This window comes from Populus trichocarpa, chromosome 1 (assembly GCF_000002775.5).
Source record: "Populus trichocarpa isolate Nisqually-1 chromosome 1, P.trichocarpa_v4.1, whole genome shotgun sequence".
Lineage (NCBI taxonomy): Eukaryota > Viridiplantae > Streptophyta > Magnoliopsida > Malpighiales > Salicaceae > Populus > Populus trichocarpa.
Window position 1 is genome coordinate 38319350 of NC_037285.2, and position 20425 is coordinate 38339774.

The following is a 20425-nucleotide window of genomic DNA, read 5'->3' on the forward strand; positions in this document are numbered from 1 at the left end:
ATGAGTCATGGACTCCTTTTTTCGATCCAAGAGAGAAAAAGTTTGTTGCCTAAAGTACCCTCCTACATTTTACCCTCGAAACCACTTTGTGCACATACCCTGCCTTGTCGGCTACTTGAGCTTTCAAACGAAACTCGTTTAGCTTTAACGAAAGTTTTTGTATGCTCGTGAATAATTCATGTGCACAGCCCTTTTAATTGAGGGTTACTAGGTTACTAGTGATTTAGGTTGAATTTGAATTTGAATTGGGGTGCATATGTTTTTTAAATTTTTTTATATTTAAAAATATATTAAAATAATATATATTTTTATATTTTTATTTTTATATCAACACATCAAAATATTAATTTTAATTTTTTTAAAAAAAATTAAAAAGATATAGAAAAAAACGGTTTAGCCGCAATCCTAAACGGTTCTTTGACTAATCAAATTTTTTTCATGTTTTTTTATTAAGTTTTCACACACTAATCCTTGTTCATATTTTCTTTTATATGTTTTTTTTTTCTTTTTGCAATTTTTTTGATGGGAATATCTCTACAGCTATAATTTAAAAAAAATGAAAAATATTTTTCAAGAAATTAAGATATGTAAACGCTTGGAACACCAAAAAAATGCATTAATATAAGAAAAAATTGAAAAAATAATAAAAATCATGTATTGTAAAATTTATTTCTTTTCCGTATATGTAGATCTATTTACAAGAATTTATCAACATGGTTTCCTCTTTTTTTTTTTTTTAATATTCACAAGTTGGTGTAGTTTTTTTTTCTAGGTGTTTAGATTTTTTAAGTTTTCTTTATTGTTTTTATGGTTTAATTCATTTAGGTTTTTCTAGGCTTTTCAATTTTTTTTCTATATTGTTTTCTATATTTTTTATAATCCCTTCGAAGCAACATAAAATTACAAACACCACCCAAAAACTTCAAGATTCAGAGTAAACTTCTTCGATATTCAAAATGTGTAGGGCTCAACATGCTGTCATGTAGGCCTCTATCTTACTATCGAAAGTTTATTGGATTGTTTTGGCCACCTTTCATCACCTTGGTAGCCTCTATCCTACCATCAAAAGTTGATTTAGTATAAATTTGAATGATGTGTCTTTGGCATGATGGCTGTGTAATCCATCAAGTTATCACACTTGGTTGTTCCGAGCAAGTTGCGCCAAACTTTACGAGCAACCTTAGAAAAATAGGACTGGTTTTACTTGGATGATTTTTGCCACCCTTCACCACTATGGTAGGTCTCTATCTAATCATCAAAAGTTGATAGGGTATAAATTTAATTGATGCATTACCGATATGGTGGTCATGCAATCAATCAAGTTATCATATTTGGTTATCCCCGACACATCATGTTGAACTTTACGAGGATCCTCGAAAAGGTAGGACTGATTTTACTTGGATGGCTTTTGCCACCTTACCATCATGGTAAGCCTTTACCCACCATCGAAAGGTGATAGGTGTCGCTAGCTATGAGTGACCCGCCAACTCCCTTACTTCGCACTCCTTACGCGAAGAGCATAAAGATGAACTAGATAGAGGTCCCCCATGCATGATGATGAAATCACATATCATATAAAAAGACAAAGAGTCATCACCTAGGGTTAATAATCCTAGAAACCTAATAATTGGTCTACCAAAGTTTGGATAAGGGGTTGGTTATATGAAGGAAAGATGAACTCAATTAACAATACCCTTCTAACGTCTGGCCTAAGGCTAGCTGTAATGCACACATCAATAATAAGATAAATTTTTTGTTATAATGCTAATAAAGGAAAAAGGGTAAAACATAATTAAAAAAAAAACATGAAATCCTTTTATTGGAGAGATGGTGGTCTTATGACTCGATAACGCACCTAATAAAATAAGCATAGAATCACATAAGAAAATAAGATTCTACGTATCGATGTAAAAGATGGAATTCTTGATTACTACCTTTTCAAAACAAGGTAAAATGCCAAAATTGATGGAACCGGACACAGACTACATATAAAATACCATCATCATTAACCAACCATCCTTGAAGGACCTTTTTTTATTATTATTTATGTGTGTGTAGGATGCAACACATCATCACATAAAAGAACACATATATGAAAATACAATAAGTAAAATATATTTTCAAGTTGTCAATCAATAATGAACCATTAAAGATGGATCAATTAGAAAACACAAGTTTTGAAATGATCAATTTAAAACCAAATTGTTCATTGGTGAACCAATTAGAAACACAAGTTTTGAAAGGACCGATTTAGAAATAGATTGCTCATTGGTGAACCGATCAGAAAACATAAGTTTTTGAAAATAAATGGTCGAAACAAACTGCTTATAGGTGAACCAATTAAAAATAACATTATAAAAAGAATCAGTCAAAGCGAATTGTTTATAGGTGAACTAATCATAAAGCACAAGTTTTAAAACCAAATGGTCAAAATAAATCATTCATAGGTGGACTAATTAAATACAACATTTAAAATTAATTGGTTGAAACAAACCGTTTATGGGTGATTTAATTAAAAAAAAAGTTTTAAAATTAATTGGTCAAAACAAATCGTATACGGATGAACCAATTAAACACAACATTTTGAAATCAATTCGACAATCCTTGAAATTTATCTCATGTCAATAATTAGAATACAAAAGTAATCAAATAAATGATATTCATTGAGTCATTTTATATAGAAAATCAATTTGTATAACCGATGTCGACCGATACTCATCGAATCTTCTCGTATGAAAATTTATATCACACACACACAATCATATTGCAAACTTTGAGGTTTAAAATTATTTTTTGAAAAAGCATCATATCCACTTGGTGAATAAATTATCATGTAATCAAAAGCAATAACAATTAATCAAATCATCAGTCAAGCGAATTTAAGGTTAGTCAATCATTCAAATATCAATTCAATAAACATCAAGATCAATAATCATCTAAGATAATTTTCAAAATCGAATCACAATCTTATCCTCCCAGTTCTATACGGAACATTGATACCACCCTTATATCTCCTTAAAATTTACTTGGTGATCTCAGATCCCATGAGTTTAGCATACACTGATATGCTGCATACAATTCAAACAATAAAATATCCACACAAATACATATAATTATTACAAAAAGATAAATTTTAGGTTAAAAGAATCACCAAAATACCCCTCAGGTCTAGGTAAAATGATCAAAACACCCCTGGTCCACTGGAAAATCATGAAAATTCCTTTCATTGGCACGTCAACCCACACACACCATTGTCGATGGTTCAATGAGATCTCGGCAATCCAAGTAGTCCATCAGGTAGATATCGATCTCTTCTTTAACCTAATAATGGCCATGCATATCATATATAACCAAGAAAGAAGATAGATAGCTTGAAAGTCAGGTGACTGAATGGTTTCTCTCCTTTTCATGGTGGATTCTGATGACGTTGATGACTAAGAGTGGTCAAGTTTTGTACAACACAGGGCATCACACCTTTTTGTGGTGGTCTAATGTCAAATAGTGGCTAAATAAAGGAGATATAGAGGTTAGAACCAATGACGATGGCTGACATGGGTGAGGATCAGGTGCGTCATAAACTATACTAGATTCATTAGCTTAATTGATTTTTATTTTGATTAAGGTCTTGGAAAGGGGAGACTCTACTTAGTTTCCTTAAAACTATATAATTTCTTGTTTAAATATAAATAAAAGAAAAAAGAAATCTTTTATAAAAAAATATTGATGCGCCGTAAAATTTATATCACATGTGATAATGAAGGTGATTCAAAATGATAAAGTTCCCTAAAAATATTACATGACTTACAATTATATGATTGTAGAAAAATGATCAAAGATGCATTAGAAATTATGGGGTGTTACACCTGGTTATCATGAAGAGTATTTTCAACTGGCCAAGGCATAAAAGCTTTTTTTCTTCAAAATAAATGGATAATAAATGCACGCAATGATTGTCTTCCCTTTCAAAGGCAATCATATACTTGGTCACCCAATGTCATGATCTTATTAGGAAATCAAAATGGTCCCCGATCTTAAAGGTGAAGCCAATGCAAGAATTATACCTTTCAAAATCAAAGATAATACCTTCAACCATTCTAATGTATCCAATCACATCCCTTCCCTTCAAAGGAGTGCCTACAAGTAGGACCAAGTTTTCTACTTTTGGTGCGACTTGTCTAGTGTATCTGCATCATGTTTTTTATTCCTCACCTTTTTACATAGACATATGGGGCAATGACCTATATCCAGGAAATTTCTAAAGCTAAGTTATAGTATGTCCTAATCCACACTGCTTTTGGACTTGAACTTTGGCATGGGTCATCCTCTTACCTTTTTTAAGACTCTCATTCCTTGTACGTTACCTTTCTCATATTTCCACATTTGTTGTTTAAGCCCAAAGACCTCCAAATGTTACTCGATCACATCCTAATTTCCATAAAGCCATATGTTTTGAGGGGCTTTTAGAGATAAATCAAAGTGACATGAGGCTAAATCTTAGTGAATCATGATAACAAGGATATTTTCCCACTTACAATACCCCATCTTATATTTAAGTCATCTACAAAGGATTCACCTTGTAATGGTGAGCAAACCAGGAAATGCCCAGTTTAAAAATTGACTATCTATAGTGTTTGAATTACAATATGGAGAAGCATCCTTAATGGTAAACCAGGTTTAAATTCCTTGGAAGCGTCTGAGAGGGTGAGAGCCTTGTCATGGTTGGACCTTGTCGCACCATGAGATGATATCTACAAGTTGGGTTGTTTGGAAATATAGCCCCAAATTAGGTTATAAATTTTGTCCAAAGTTAAATATAGACGAGAGACTGTTAACAAATAAGTACTGCAAGGAAAATATGAAATGGACTTTGAAAACAAAATAAAAAAAATTGTTTAAAATTGTTGGGAGGGAAGTAAATGGGGCCTGACGATGTGCCTCAAGTGGATATGGAATGACAATAGTCATTCTATCGATTAGATCGTGGGGTGGACTGATACGGATCATAATGGCAGCCCAAGCCTATGCCTTTAAAATACCCACAAAGACATCATGATTATGATCGTGGACTACAACCCGTGTCGTCATGGCTTGCCTTGGCACATGTATATTTTAGACATTGACCTACGAGCTTTTGATTCACCCTATTTCGAAACATGAACCAAAAGGTCTAACACGTGTGTGAGTCAACGAGTGAATAAAACTATAAGGCGTAAGAAAATGTATTGGTAGGACCCTCCCGAGGGTCGCGCTGTCAAGTGACCTTGATCTTCTAAAAAGGGTTTGAGTGAAAGAATAAATGTTAAGACTAGAAAAATGATGAATTATGCCCAAGCAAGGCAGAGATAAAGGAAAATTTGGTGAAGGCCCACAATGATAGTGATGTGCAAATTGTTTATATGATTTAGGTATAAGGGGAAAAAACTAATCGAACCATCTTGTAGTTGGTTTCCTCTAAAGTGTTCCTCATGATAACTAGAGCTCAATGTGAGTTCTATCGGGTAAAGACAATGATTAAAGGCATCGAGGGCATAACTCCCTTAACCTATTCTCAAACTTTAAATATGTAGGGAAGACGTGGCTACTTCATTGAGTCGTGTCACATAATCAAGGGCTCTAAGTGGGCCATTTTTGGTAAGAGGGATTGATGATGCAGGATAAAATAGAAGCCAGGTTATGGTGCCTAACTACACGCTAACCTAAAACCCACAAAAGATTATGGTTAACTAAGATAGCAATATGGTGGTCATGCAAGTTGAAATCCATTAAAAAATATGTAACAACTCACTTATTAAATCAACTAGCCTTAAAAATATATGGCGTTGAAGCACGAGGCTTAAAATCAGCTGTCGAGGCAAGTATAAAGACTCAATAAGTAGAAAGGTGTGGCGGTTGCTGCAAATATTAAGGTGCAAGCTAGGATGGAGAGGCCAACAATGCAGATATTAGTCGTGGTAGCATATATTAAATGAGAACTTTAAAGGTTGAATAAAGGAAATGATCCATGTGAATGACACTAGTATATGGGATAGTTGATTCTAAGAGATGTGAGAAGCCCATTTGACAGCGCATTTGCGTGCGGACTTCAAAAGAGAATCAGGTTAAACTTCATGAACCAGGATATGATGACTAACAACATTGTTAGAGAGTCCAGAGATATCGACAAGGGCCTCGAAAAAAGTTATCTTTTATACTTAACAGCTTGCCCACCTTTAAAATGACTTAGTCACAAATATGATTCAACGACTAGAAAAACACATTGTATGGTGTTTGGGGTGCCTCTTGTGATCGAGGACCAAGTGCCTCCCACGTTCGGTTGTACTCACATGTGCATTAGGTCTCCAAAGCGAAGTGGATCTGTAATCTCGGGAAAAAAATTGGTTTTGAGGATCGGGCTTGGGGGTCCTAGTCCTGAACCCTTTGATAGTTGGTGAACTGATCGAGTTGCTCCTGTAGTCTTGTGTTGATTGGTAAGTGGACAAAGATAGATAAAAAAAACTAAGAAAACAAACTATTATAATTAGTAATGTTTTGTAATGTAATGTGGTGTAGAATAAAAATAACACTTCTTTTAATTTTTATTAATAATTAATAATAATAATAATAATAATAATAACTGATTAAACTGACTCATGGGCCTGGCCCATCGGGTTAAATTATACCGCGTTTGTATAATCGAAAATATTACAGTCGTAAGCTGCAACCGTTCAAGCTTTTCAGTTTTTGAAAGTCTATTGCTTCGCATATGCTACAATGGCATCTGTAAGAACCACAGGTGCTTTTGTAGCAGCCATCTCTATGTCCATAGTATTGTTCTCTTACTTTCTATCCAATTACAGATCCAAAAGAAAGACTCCTTCCCCCCTTTCAAAGAATAAAAAACCAAGAAACGGACTCATTCATGCTGTTGGTAACACTCCCTTGATTAGAATTAATAGCCTCTCTGAAGCTACTGGTTGTGAAGTAAGTTCAAGATATGCTCTTTTGCTTCATATTATGATCCAGTTCTTCCATTATTTCCATTTCTAATATGTTTTCATTGGACTTGTGGCATTGTTGTATCTGTTTATGAATGAAATACATGTCGGGGGTATGTGCTTTTGATCAAGCTATGTTTTTTTCTTTGAATTATGGTCTTGATTATGGGTTTATGGTGTTTTATAAACAAGATATATGTTTGTGGTTGATTATGGTCACTTTTTAACTCACACTCTTTGATACTTCTCTCGAAGATAAGCTTTTTTTTTTCTTTCAATTTTATTAATTGTATTTTCCTATGTTCCCCAAATTGATGCTCAATAATTTTTCTTCATTTTCTGAAGTGGTTGTTCATGTATATTTCAGGGTTGATTTATAGTACTTAATAGATTCATGGTTATTGGTTATTGCTTTTGGTTTCATTTGTTCTTGATTTTTCTTTCTTCAGATTCTTGGGAAGTGCGAGTTTCTGAATCCAGGAGGGAGTGTTAAAGATAGGGTTGCTGTGAAAATAATTGAAGAGGTAAATTACTTGAATGCTTTTGTCAACTAACAATTATGAAAACTTTAAGACAATGAAAACTTTAAGACAAAAAGCATAGTTTTGGTGATATTATCAATTAATTAGGAATTTAGGATAGGAGATATGATTGTTAATTTCAGACATGATGATGGATGGTAATGGTTGTGGCTTGTAAGTTCAGTGTGACCGATCACAAAATGTAAGTTAATATGAAACTTCTTTTTATCAAAATGCAATCATGAGAACAGAACCGAAATCTAATGTTTTTTGTACTATGAGCAAACCACAGCACTACGAATTCAAACAAGAAATTTAGTGCCATATAGAGCTTAAGCTGGAGTTAACAGCTCAGGGGTCATTTAAGTACTTCCCTGTCTTAAATGGCGGGCACCTGAAGTTTCTTCTTTAAATTGAATTTAGGCACATACAGAAATCCTTGCGATGCTATTTATGAATCCAAAATCTGTGTGAAATATTGAAATCTTTGGTTTCTACATTGTTCAGATGGTGAAGTGGAATTACTCACAAGGACTACTAATTGAACGAAACAATTGTCTGCTCATATTCTATTTTTTGACATTTCAATAATCCCATTTGTTAAATACATTATATATTGTTTTTGTGTAAAAAGAAGCCCTAATTAGCTTATGCAAAACTTTAATGTCACAAAGTAATTAAAGCTTGTAGCTGGCATTATTTTGTTATCCTCTGTTACACTTTCTATATGTTTGGCTGCTTGGCTCTTTGACAGGCACTGGAATCTGGCCAGCTAGTTTGTGGTGGAGTTGTTACTGAGGGAAGTGCTGGAAGCACTGCAATTAGCCTGGCTACAGTGGCTCCTGCCTATGGATGCAAATGCCATGTCATTATCCCAGATGATGTTGCTATTGAGAAGGTTTGGATATTGTGCAGCTTTTCAGACTAATTTTCCATAATTGAGTTGTGTTAGGTAAATGTATTGTAGGAAACTTAGCAGCTATAGATAAGTTGCAAAGAAGTTGCATAAATACAATGATGAAGTTTTAGAAGTGTTCCTTGAGTTTACTTATGAGGACCTATGAAAAATTTATGTTTTTTTATGCATGTCGGTAAAATAGACATGTACTAGAGAGTTTCCTTCTTCTGAGCATGTACCTGAATCCTTGATATTCCTTTTTCCTGAGCATTCTTTTTACCATTCACATTCTGTGACCAACTTGAGTTTGTTACTCTTGAAAACTTTTGCTAGTCTCAAATTCTCGAAGCTCTGGGAGCTACTGTTGAAAGAGTGCGACCGGTTTCAATTACACACAGAGACCACTATGTCAACATTGCTAGGAGACGGGCACTGGAAGCAAATGAATTAGCATCAAAGCTTAGAAAAACTGAAAAGATTGATGGCAAAGTCTTAGAGCAAATTAACGGTTGCATTTCTGATGGAGAGAAAAAAGGTTCTATTTTTTCAAGTTACTGTAGTGGTGGATTTTTTGCTGACCAGTTTGAAAACTTGGCAAATTTCCGGGCCCACTATCAGGGCACTGGACCTGAGATATGGGAACAAAGTGGTTGTAGTTTAGATTCATTTGTGGCAGCTGCAGGCACAGGCGGCACTGTAGCTGGTATTTCAAGTTTTCTCCAGGTAAAATTCTTCCCTTTGTTTTAAACTTTTTCATTTATGTTGTGCTAGAGAAGTTCCATCGAATCCTTATTACATGTCCTACAGGAAAAGAATCCGAACATCAAGTGCTTCCTCATAGATCCGCCTGGTTCTGGTTTGTTCAACAAGGTAACAAGGGGAGTGATGTACACGAGAGAGGAAGCTGAAGGAAAAAGGTTAAAGAACCCATTTGACACAATAACGGAAGGAATTGGAATCAATAGATTAACACAAAATTTTAAGATGGCAAAACTTGACGGAGCCTACAGAGGCACAGACAAAGAGGCTGTTGAAATGTCAAGGTCAAACCATGCTTTCTTTTTCTGCCTTATTTCTATATAGTAGTTCTTGATTGCTTAGAGGTTGAGAAAGAAGTAACGAGGAGGGAGTTATGTGACAATGTCCTGGTTGGTGGGATAGTTGCACAAAGAGATATGGTCTCTTGCCATGTCTCTTCTTATGTCTTAAACTTTTTTCTCTCAGCGAGCTTTTTTATTTCCTTCAAAATGGAAAATTTCCTGTAATTTTTCATTAATTTTACTTGTTAATGCGAAAATTTTGAAATTAGTTGACCTTTCTTCACATTACATGGAATGACTGCTTTTAAAACTTGATTTTATTTCCATGCATTTGCAAGCTAAAGATTTTTCCCATGGCACATGAACTGTTCTCCTACTAGTTTTACTTCATTCAAAGTTTCCATACTACATCTTTACTTGAACTTCTTTTCAGGTATCTTTTGAAGAATGATGGCCTTTTTCTGGGGAGTTCTTCAGCCATGAACTGTGTTGGAGCTGTTAGAGTGGCACAATCACTTGGTCCTGGTCACACAATTGTGACCATTCTGTGTGATAGTGGGATGAGGCATCTGAGTAAGTTTCATGATGCTCAGTATCTGTCTGAGCATGGTTTGACACCCACAGCAACTGGATTAGAGTTCCTTGGTATTTAAATGAGATTTGGTCCTGACCATATTTTTATCCAGAATCATAGAAGCATAATGAGGCTATTTTCGTTTGTTGTGAAGTTTCTTGGTAGGGCCGGCCTCCACCCTCCGAAGGTTTGATGTGATTTTTGGTGATGACAGCATATGGAAGCAGTAACTTTACCGTGGATCAAAAGACCATTTACTTCATAAGGATTAGGACACACATTAATGCGTATTAGGCTGGCAGGATATGCTTTAGAATCATTTGTATTATTGTTGATCATCAAGTTTTAGTTGAGACCACTGTCAAAATCTTGGGACCTCTCTGTCTTTTATTGTGTTTGTGCCTGCATGTGTCTAATTTTTAGAGCATCATAGCTTTTTCCTGCGATTTTTTTTTCTTTTTCAGTCTCCAGGATCATTTGAAAGCTTTGTTAATATTAACTGTAGGTTCTAGAACGAATAGAAACTGCTTTCTTGCAATTCATTTGACACTGTAATGGAATGGAATACAACTGAGATATAAAATTATCGTTATTTTTCCAATCTGTTCCAAATTCAATGTTCTTGATGCCAATCACTTGCCAGGAAGAGAACAGCAATGAATTATCCATGAATGCTTTTCCAACATGGCAAGATGCTGGCTATATAATTAACTTGTGGATTTTAGCACTTGGCTAAGACTGAACCTTTGGCTGGTTTATGTGAAAAGAATATACTAGGATGGCACATCCCCTGTAAATTAAATTAATAAATGAAAGATGAGCTTGGATGAAAGATGAGCTAATTTAGTAGAATTGCATGAAGTTTACAGAGCATCGCAAAATCACAATTAAGAAGGAACTTGAGACAAGTAAGTCTCTATTCTAGCACTTGACATCATCCTCATACGCCATGTTAACTTGTTGAATTGAAAAATAGCTAGATCACGCTTCAATCTCAAACTTTCAACACTTGATGGATCCCATGGAAAGGTCAATCTCTATCAAGTTTTCCTCTTCATTCACCTCAGCAATCTCTGCAAATAGCTCCATAAGACCCTGTTGCCTGAAAATGGATTCAGGCAAATTCGAAACTGACTTTTTCTTTGACTCTTCATCAAAATCAACAGAGTTGTTCAGTGGAAGACTAATCTCAATGAGACCATCACCATCCTCATCAACGTCATTTTCAGAGATTGAGCTTTCAGAGACTGCAATACTTTGACCAACATTTTCTGAGCACCTCCAACTGAGCTCAAAATTCTCACTTGCAGAGAAATCATCACTGCTATCACTGTCTGATGGGAAATCCGTTGGTTCAACTTGATACTCATGCATGTCGCAAACATCACTTTGCTGGGAAGCATCGCAATGAATTATAGGTTCCACTTCTGGATTTAGTTCCTCCACAACTTCCTTTTCAAGCATGCTCTGAGGGCGACATGTGGGACTTTCAGCTTCTGCTGAATTGCTAACAACAGCCACCTTTTTCTTTGAGAATGTGACGATGAAAATGGTTGACAGAAACAAAACAGATATTGTGATAAGGTAAGTAGAGATCCCAAAAAGGAGGAAACAAGTGAAAACAAGAGAAGCGACAAGGACTGAAACACAAAGCAGTGAGGGTTTGAAGAAATACTGTGAACTGATTTGACTCTCAGGTGTATTTCCCATTTCCAGGGATCAAAAGTAGCTTGAATGTTGGATTGGATAATATGGAGTAGATCTGTGTAGAAGATCGAAGAAAAGAAAAGAAAACACTTCTGGGGTCTAATATTTCTTGTAATGCAACACAAGAGGAAGCAGAACTGCTGGTACAAGTAGCTGCTTAGTGCTTACATATTAAAGAAAGGTAAACTAGTACAATTACAATTACAATTACAGGAGAGGAGATTGGATACAGAAGAATAGTTTAGCACACCTGGAACGAGCTAGTCATCAAGGAAGAATCCAAGTATCTGGTTGGAGACAGAAATAAATAAGTGTTTTATATATATATAATTTTCTCTAACAGGGAGCTTTTTTATCCCTCTCACTCACAGTGTTCCTAATAAATTAACCTGGTCTTCTGTTTTCACTGAGACCAAGCTGTTGCATCAGCTACTGAGACTCTTGATTCTTGAAAAGGGCAAGACCATTTTAATTTCTCAAATCTCAAAGCTTTGAGATTGCCAAATCCATGTGCAAGTGCAAGACACCTGTGCTGATCTCCACATGGCACATCCACGAAACCCATCACATGGAACTCACTAACCAAAGTCTAGATATATATCACTCCTTCTCGAGTTATGTCCATTTGCTTTTGAGTTTTATCCACAATCAAACAAAAAGTAAAAAGGTTTTTACTCAAGAAGGACTCGCTTTGAGGGATTGAAATGAAAGAAACCAACTTTTCAAGCTAAAGTAGAGTGAAATCCATTGCTAGCCAACACATAGTACGTAATTACCAAAAAGAGCACAGTGATAAGATGATGACCCATTTTCTATTGTCTGCAATTAGAGGGTCAAAAGAGTAATGATATGATGATAGGAGTCCATTTCTGCTACTGCACGCTTTGATAAGGGTCTTAATGGAGGCCCGTTACTTTGAAGAGATCTTTTGACGGGAATGCCAGGCACCATAACTCCCTGGTGAAGTAAAATGGCATGTTAAAGACTCAGGGATATAGTTGAGGTTAAGATTTTATGTAAAAATATTCATAATTTTTGATTGAGTTATCAAAAAATTCTAAATATTTACATGGAGTCTTCTAATATGATGATTTATCTTGAGTTAAAATTTCAGAATTTTTGGAGAAATTTAGAAATTTAATGAAAAATCACAATTTAACTAGTTTTACGTTATTGAGCGTAATTTTCAATCCGACCATCAGATTGAGCTGAAATTTTATGAGGGATCTTAAAATATATTGAATAAAATCTAGTTAAAATTTTAGGATGAACGGAGTTTGGTAGTGCTAAAAAAAAACCGTCAAATAAAAGCAAAATGACTGATCACTAAGGGTAAAATGGTTATTTGTCGTTAAAAATAAAACAAATCAGATTTTCCTTCTTTTTATATATTCCCGACTCGGCAGAAGCAGAATAGGAAAATAAAAAAAAGAAAAGGCGAGAGAGAAAGAGAGAAAAGTAAGGGAAAAACATAAAAAAAATCTAGGAAAAAAAAAGTGAGAGAATAACCTTGTAAACTTACAAAGTCCAACTAATCTAAAGAAGAATCAAGTGAGGGAAGGAGGAATTGAGAGAGGAAAAAATTTTAATTACTTTATTTTCCAGTTGACATGAGATTGTTATTTTATCCCGGTTGAGGGGTTGTTACAATAGTGAGTTTATTTTTACTTTCACTTCAATTTTATGTACTTTTAAATTTATTTTTTAATATTTTAAATGATGTATTAGAATTAAAAATTTACTGTTAACTTTAAAAATTCATGTACATGAGTTAATAATTAATCTTAAAAAAATTATATATTTATTTAATAGCTCAGAGCAGGAAAATTTTTGGCTCCACCCTTGATCAGGTTCATAGTAGGCTTTGTGGAGAGACTCTGAATGCATGCATGTCGGTGGCTACATAACTTACATTTATTATAACATATTTTGCTGATTAATAGATTTTTTTTAAAGTAAAATAAATATGAAAAGTATAAAGTATCAAATCTAATAGTCTTAGGTGTGGTACTATCCTAGATGCAATATTTGTGGATCCCATTGTCGAGCCAAGTCCAAAGCTTTTGGGTCTGGTTGCAGAGTCTGATCTAATATCTTTGGGTTTGGCTACAGAGCCAGATCCAAGATCAGTGAGTCTGGCTGAAAATCAAATCCAATATCATTGGGTCTGGTTGCAAAGCTAGACCCGACAATATTTTTTGACCAAAAATAGAAAAGACAATGCCCCCAGGTGCTACAATATCGTTCACAGTGCAAACACTCTATGTCTACAATGTGATCCACAGTGCAAACACTCTATGACTATTTTTAGTACAATATTAATGTCCATAGTACTATTTTTTAAAATATATTGAGATAATATTTTTTAATTTTTTAATTTTATATTTTATATCATCATATCAAAATAATACAAAAATATCAAAAAATATTAATTCGAAGTGAATAAAAAAATAAAAAAAAATTCAATTTTTTAAAAAGTATTTTTGAAATGCAAAAAAAAACATGCTTTGATAAGAAAATTCAACCAAAAATAAAAAAAACAAATTATCATCACCCAACTTTTGTACAATATAAAAAGGTCTCAACCTCTCAACCTCTTACTTGCTAGTTAATAAGGCGAATTTTTTTTTGCGTTTTAAAAATGCTTTTGAAAAAATTTAAATTTTTTTTATTTTTTTACTTTAAATTAATTATTTTTTGATGTTTTCATACTGATTTCAAAAATAATTTTTAAAAAATAAAAAAAATTATTTTGATGATTTCCGAATAAAAAACGCTTTAAAAAACAACCACTACAACACTCTCAAACACCCTTTAGCTTCATCGAATGCCGGATTGACAGCACAGAACAAAATAAATTGCCACTTGCCAGCAATCTCACTTGTCTTGCTACTCAAGGGATCCATTTCCCCCACTCTAGCTATTTTTATGGTGTGGATTCTTGAAGGCAAGAGGTGGGCTAATGTTCATGCTCTTTTTGACCTTGCAAGAATTGCCATTCATGATACTTGCCTTCTTGCCCCCGTTGTAGAAAATAATCATCCCCTCGTGCAGCTGATGTAATAATGTGAGCTAGGGCTGCAGTAGAAGAGGATCATACACTAACTTTTTTTTCTCTCAAGACGACAAATATGGGCATGCAGTTTTCAAAGTTCTCTAGAACAAGCAGCAGACAGGCATCATCCGTTTGCCCTACGCTGGTTCCTGTGATGTTGACTAGTAAGAGTATAATCAGAGGAGAGATCTTCGTAGAAAGTGATAAGCTGGGTTCCTTTTACCACGCGTGTAAATTGAAATCATGCAATCTTGTGGTATTTCCTCTCTTTTTTTTAAAGCAATTAAGAATTTAAATTGAAAAAGAATGTAAAATATATTATATAAACATATTTTAAAATTACATTTTCTTATTTATTGCTTTTATTTCTTTTAATTGTTTCTTCACTGGTTCCATAAAAAAAACTCAACCATACCTCTATCCCAAAAACTTTGCCGAGATTAATCAAATCATCAAGTCAAAACAGGTTATAAAGTGTTTTTTGTTTGAAAATATATCAAAATAATATGTTTTTTATTTTTTAAAATTTATTGTTAACATTAGTATATTAAAATAATTCAAAAACATAAAAAAAATTATTTAAAGCAAAAACAATTCAAAAACTTTCAAGAACATTTTTTTACTATAAAAACAAGCACACTTGATTTGGCTTCTGGACCTCGGGAACGAGCAGGATCAAGGTCTCCATGCACCAACTCTAAAGGAAAAGTTGTTGTAGTAAAAGCATTCTGAACCAATAAATGAATTGTTAATGCCAATTATATCCCAAATTGTTTTTTTTGAAAAATATCGGTTGCAAACTATCTAGACTGGGACTTTTATAAGATTTCATTGTTTTAAGATAAAATAAACAACTCCTGTTAGGTAACAATCTAAGAGATACAAAAGATTAAGGGCATAAAGGAGAGTGGGGGAGGGAGCCTAGTTTTGGTCAAAATTACAAGTGCACGATTCATAACAAGTAATAAAGTGAAAGAGTAGAGTATCATCCCACAAAGATTTGCAAAAATTATCAATAAGTACCAAAATTATTAAATCCATACCTATTTGATGATTCAATTATAATAGTTTGCAAAACTACAACAAAGAATTGAAACAAACAAGCAAGTAATTAAATGGTGTTGAAATCAAGTTTAACGGGTCCTAGGATTTCTGACTTTGCCGTAACTAATCTTATATGAATTTCTCAATTGAATTAATCCTATCGAAATTTTTTTTTTATTGTTGATAATCAGGTTTTACTAATTTAATCACTAATCTCTCTTGAGAATCAATAAATTATTTTAACAAGCAAACTTCTTACATCTCTGTAAAAATTCTAAACTCGTAAAAAATCATTAGAAGCGATAAAACTCTTAATGATTACACAAGTTCCATAGATATCTCTCATATGGATTCCTTATGGTATTTCAAGCAACATTTAAAACAATTATCACTTCCCAGTCTCAAATTGAATCCCAAATCATGCACATGGTGATCAAACATACACAAGCATTAAGTTCATGATGAAATACTCAACAAAAACTAAATTAATTCAATCAAAGAAATATTTGCATAATCATAGTCAAGTTACATCAAAAATCCCAAATAAAGAACTACTCCATAGCTAAATAAAAAAAAAAAACTTAATTCGATGAACATAACTCCATAGTATAAGAATATTAAAGAGTTAGTCATCTTGAGGGGCTGTATATAAAGGAAATCACCACAGATTCAACAAATAATCCCTTGCCTCCTGCACAGAATTGTGCAACCATCATTCAAGCCTAATATCAAGCTTGTAACGGCAAATAATCTTCAGTGTAAATGCTAGACGTAATCTTAGCTCTGTTTCTAAATTCAAACCTACAATCCTGTGTATATATATGTTAACAGTTGTATTATTCAAATATCAAAACATATTACTCTGAAGTTTATCAATCAACTCAATTATCTAAAACTTCCTATCTTCATCATGATATTAGAGCAAGAAATCTCCAACGAGAATTCGATCCCTCACAATCATAATTCAATCTCAACTCCACCCTCTCCAACTGAAACACCCTTAATTGCTTTCAACATCACATCCTAGATAAATGATAAACTTACTCCCTCTACATTTCTTCAATGGCGCGCTCAATTTGAAGCCTTACTCATTGGGTATGATCTTCTTGACTATGTTACTGGAGAAAAAATCTGCCCCATACCCACCAGTACATCAAACTGTGGTGTCCAACGAACTCACTAGATAAGGCAAGATAAGCTTATCATCAGTGCCATTTTGGCATCTACATCTACCGTCATCACTCCTCTCATCTCAATGGCCAAGACATCAAATGATGCATGACATAAATTACATACACTGTATGCAAGCAAGTCCAGAACCAGAGCAATGCAGCTTAAGGAAGAACTCACAATGATAAAGAAGGGTAACTAGTCAATTCAAACATACCTTCACTCTGTAAAATCTTTGGCAGATGAAATCTCCCTCATAGATCACCCAATCTCTGAAGATGATCTAACGCTCTATATCATAAATGGCCTGGGAACTGATTTTCATGAAATTGCAGGTCCTATTCGTGCCTGAGAATGACCACTCACTTTTGAGGAACTTCATGATCTCCTTGTCAGTCATGATGCATATCTTCATCGCCTTGAAGCCTCAACTCATCCACTAATTGCTTCTGCAAACTACACGCACAGACGGGCTTCTTATCTTGCGGGAGCGTATAAAGGAAATCACCACAGATTCAGCAAATAATCCCTTGCCTCCTGCACAGAATTGTGCAACCATCATTCAAGCCTAATATCAAGCTTGTAATGACAAATAATCTTCAGTGTAAATGCAGTGTAAATGCTAGACGTAATCTTAGCTCTGTTTCTAAATTCAAACCTACAATCCTGTGTATATATATGTTAACAGTTGTATTATTCAAATATCAAAACATATTACTCTGAAGTTTATCAATCAGCTCAATTCTCTAAAACTTCCTATCTTCATCACTGTAGTCCTTGGCTTTTTTCTTTCAGTTCTGATTGCTTTTGCTCCTAGATGCCACCTCCTCCCTCTTGTAGTGTGTTTAGGTTATAAAGACATCCATGTGTTGCCTTCTAAAGGTTTTTTTTTTTTTTATGGTTTGGATTTATCCTTTAAAGGAAAGAAAGTCACTTTTCTACTCTGTCACATATTCTAACTTTATTTTCTTTCCTAATATTTTAGGTCAATTTTAGGGCCAAAAGCGTGTGAACTAAGACTTCTCTATTTCTGTAATAATCGTAGAAAATCAAAAAATCAAATATTCTTTTCAACAAAACTTGTCTTGCAATTTTTGGATTTATGAAACTGGAGATATGGGGAAAAAACCGAGACAATGTCTGGGTTGCAAGGATTTCAAGTCTGATCTGAACTCTATATTTTAACTCACTTTTTGGACTTTAAAACAAAAAAAACTGGGTTCTTTTCTCTACATAAGAATTGTAGGCCTATGTCTTAGATTTTCAAAAAGATAAAGAACACATGAAACAGAGTTATATAACTCCTGTTATACCTAAAAAACCAATCAGTGCTCAGGATTGTCTAGGATAGACCAACCAATGTTTGAACTCTAAACTCAACTCATTGTTTGTCTCCTCATATGATCCCAAATTCAGCATACTCTAATAGTTAAATATCTGAAAAATACATTGAATCCCTAAAAAGTAATAATTTTCAAAGATATCCAAAACTCTAGATACCTAGCTAAGAATTACACAAATTCTCTAAAATAAACTAGGAATGACTAAAAATATGTATGCAATATATTCCCTTATCACCTAACATGCTCTTTGCATCCCGTATCATCTATCTCACCGTGTTTCTGAATATCATTTTTATACACAACCTCTAGTCATGTTTTAAAATGTATGTATGTTGCAAATTAATTAACCTAAACAAAAATAAATCTAAAATTTTATAAAAATCCAATGGCTAAAAAACAAGATCCAATGACCAAGAAAAAGAAAGGAGATAAGGTGATGTGGCAGGAAAGAGAATTGAAAGAAAAAAAAAAGGAAAGAAAGAATGGGTTACCATGAACATACACGTGCTTTATTTTTTGCACTCCCGATATTGTTAGAAAAATTTTGATGAGACGATTTTAACCACACCTTGAAAGACCACCAAACAATGTCGTAATTAACCTTAAATTAACCCTGAACAAAATCCCTAAACAATTATAACCTCGTTTAGTTGTATTATAATGTATGGTTAGAATCATCTCGTCTAAATTTTTTAAACAGTACCAGATGTGTCGAAAACAAAGGCTTGGTGTGTCACTGATAACTCATTTTTTCTTTCCCTCTTTCTCTATCATGTTATACCACCTTATCTCCTCTTTCTTTCTTAGCTAATTGGATCTTGAATCTCTTTTCTTGGCCATTGAATTTTCATAAAATTTTAAATTGATTTTTGTAATGTCAATTAATTTAAATAAGATATGATAATTGATTTTATTTTTGCCATTATAAAATCTTATTCTCAATCGTGGTTGTGTTCCAACTCTAATATTTTTCTAATTTGTGTTATTTTACCGAAACTTATATCAAAATGTGTTAGAATAGAAAAAAACAAAAACATAGAAATAAGAATAGCAACGATACCAGTAGAATTCCTAATGAGCAAGATAGTTTCCTTACTTGAAAATGAAGCAATCTTGTCAGGAGAAGCTCGAGATGAACTTGAAGAAATCAAGCAAGGGCTAGTAAGTATGAAATATTTTTTTGAAGGGTGCTGTTATGAGGAGACCTCACATAGAAATGAGAGAAAACTTGAGTGGCCAATGTGAGGGATCTAGTCTATGACTAGATAGGTGGCTTGCGATATGCCATGGGCCACGCCAAACTTTTTCCAAACCTAAAAAAAGATATTTAGAAGACGATAATCTGAGATAACCTGAGTTAAATTTACTAAAACATGATCCAGGATATGAGACTGAAACAACTCGCATAGAAGAAAATGAAAAGAAATTGTAAAGTTTAAGGTCTAATAATCTAATGTCAAAGATGAAAACAAAAATAAATCTTCAAAAAATATAATGCCAAAGAAGAAAACCCAACTCAACTCGGGTTAATTTAACGAACCCACTAACCGCGATATGAGATCGAGATAAAAAAAATTAAAAAGAATGACCTAGTAAAAAAGATCAAAGTTCAATAAAAAAATGTCAAAAAAAACAGAGGTAACCCGAGTTAATTTTATCAACCCGCTCTCAGAATAACTAAACAAAGAAAAAGTGAAAAAAATGACAAAGCTCGACGGAAAATAACTTAATACAAAATGATGAAACTAAAAAAAAAGTCATAAAAAATCAAGAGAAAAAACATTTGAGTCAACCTAGGCTAACTTAACTAACTCACCACTCGTGACATGAGGTCGATATAAAAAAAAAAATTAGACTTTCAAAAGAAGGACTTAACAAAAAAGACCAGAGTTAAATAAAACAACATTGTGAAAGAAAATGCAAGCTAACTTAGATTAGCTTGACCAACCCGCTCTCAAAATAATGAAATAGAAAGAAAAGAGAAAAAATGTCAAAGCTCCAAAGCAAATAATTTAATGCAAAATGATGAAATCAAAGAAAACAATTTAAGCCATAAAAAAATCGAGGAAAAGAAATCAAATTAACTCAGGTTAACTCGA

General features: G+C 33.7%; 2 protein-coding genes across 2 annotated transcripts; one reads left to right on the plus strand and one right to left on the minus strand.

Moving 5' to 3' along the window:
- The first annotated feature begins 6687 nt into the window (after positions 1-6687).
- On the plus strand, positions 6688-10608 carry LOC7485110 (cysteine synthase 2). Its single transcript, XM_002298827.4, has 6 exons — positions 6688-6960; positions 7424-7498; positions 8250-8393; positions 8727-9116; positions 9201-9436; positions 9867-10608. The coding sequence occupies exons 1-6, from the start codon at positions 6751-6753 to the stop codon at positions 10084-10086; spliced, it is 1275 nt and encodes a 424-aa protein (XP_002298863.2). The 5' UTR covers positions 6688-6750; the 3' UTR covers positions 10087-10608.
- A 221-nt stretch (positions 10609-10829) lies between these two features.
- Positions 10830-12302, minus strand: LOC7487540 (uncharacterized). The gene has a single exon (XM_002300342.4). The coding sequence runs from the start codon at positions 11715-11717 to the stop codon at positions 11010-11012; it is 708 nt and encodes a 235-aa protein (XP_002300378.1). The 5' UTR covers positions 11718-12302; the 3' UTR covers positions 10830-11009.
- Between the last annotated feature and the right edge of the window lie 8123 nt (positions 12303-20425).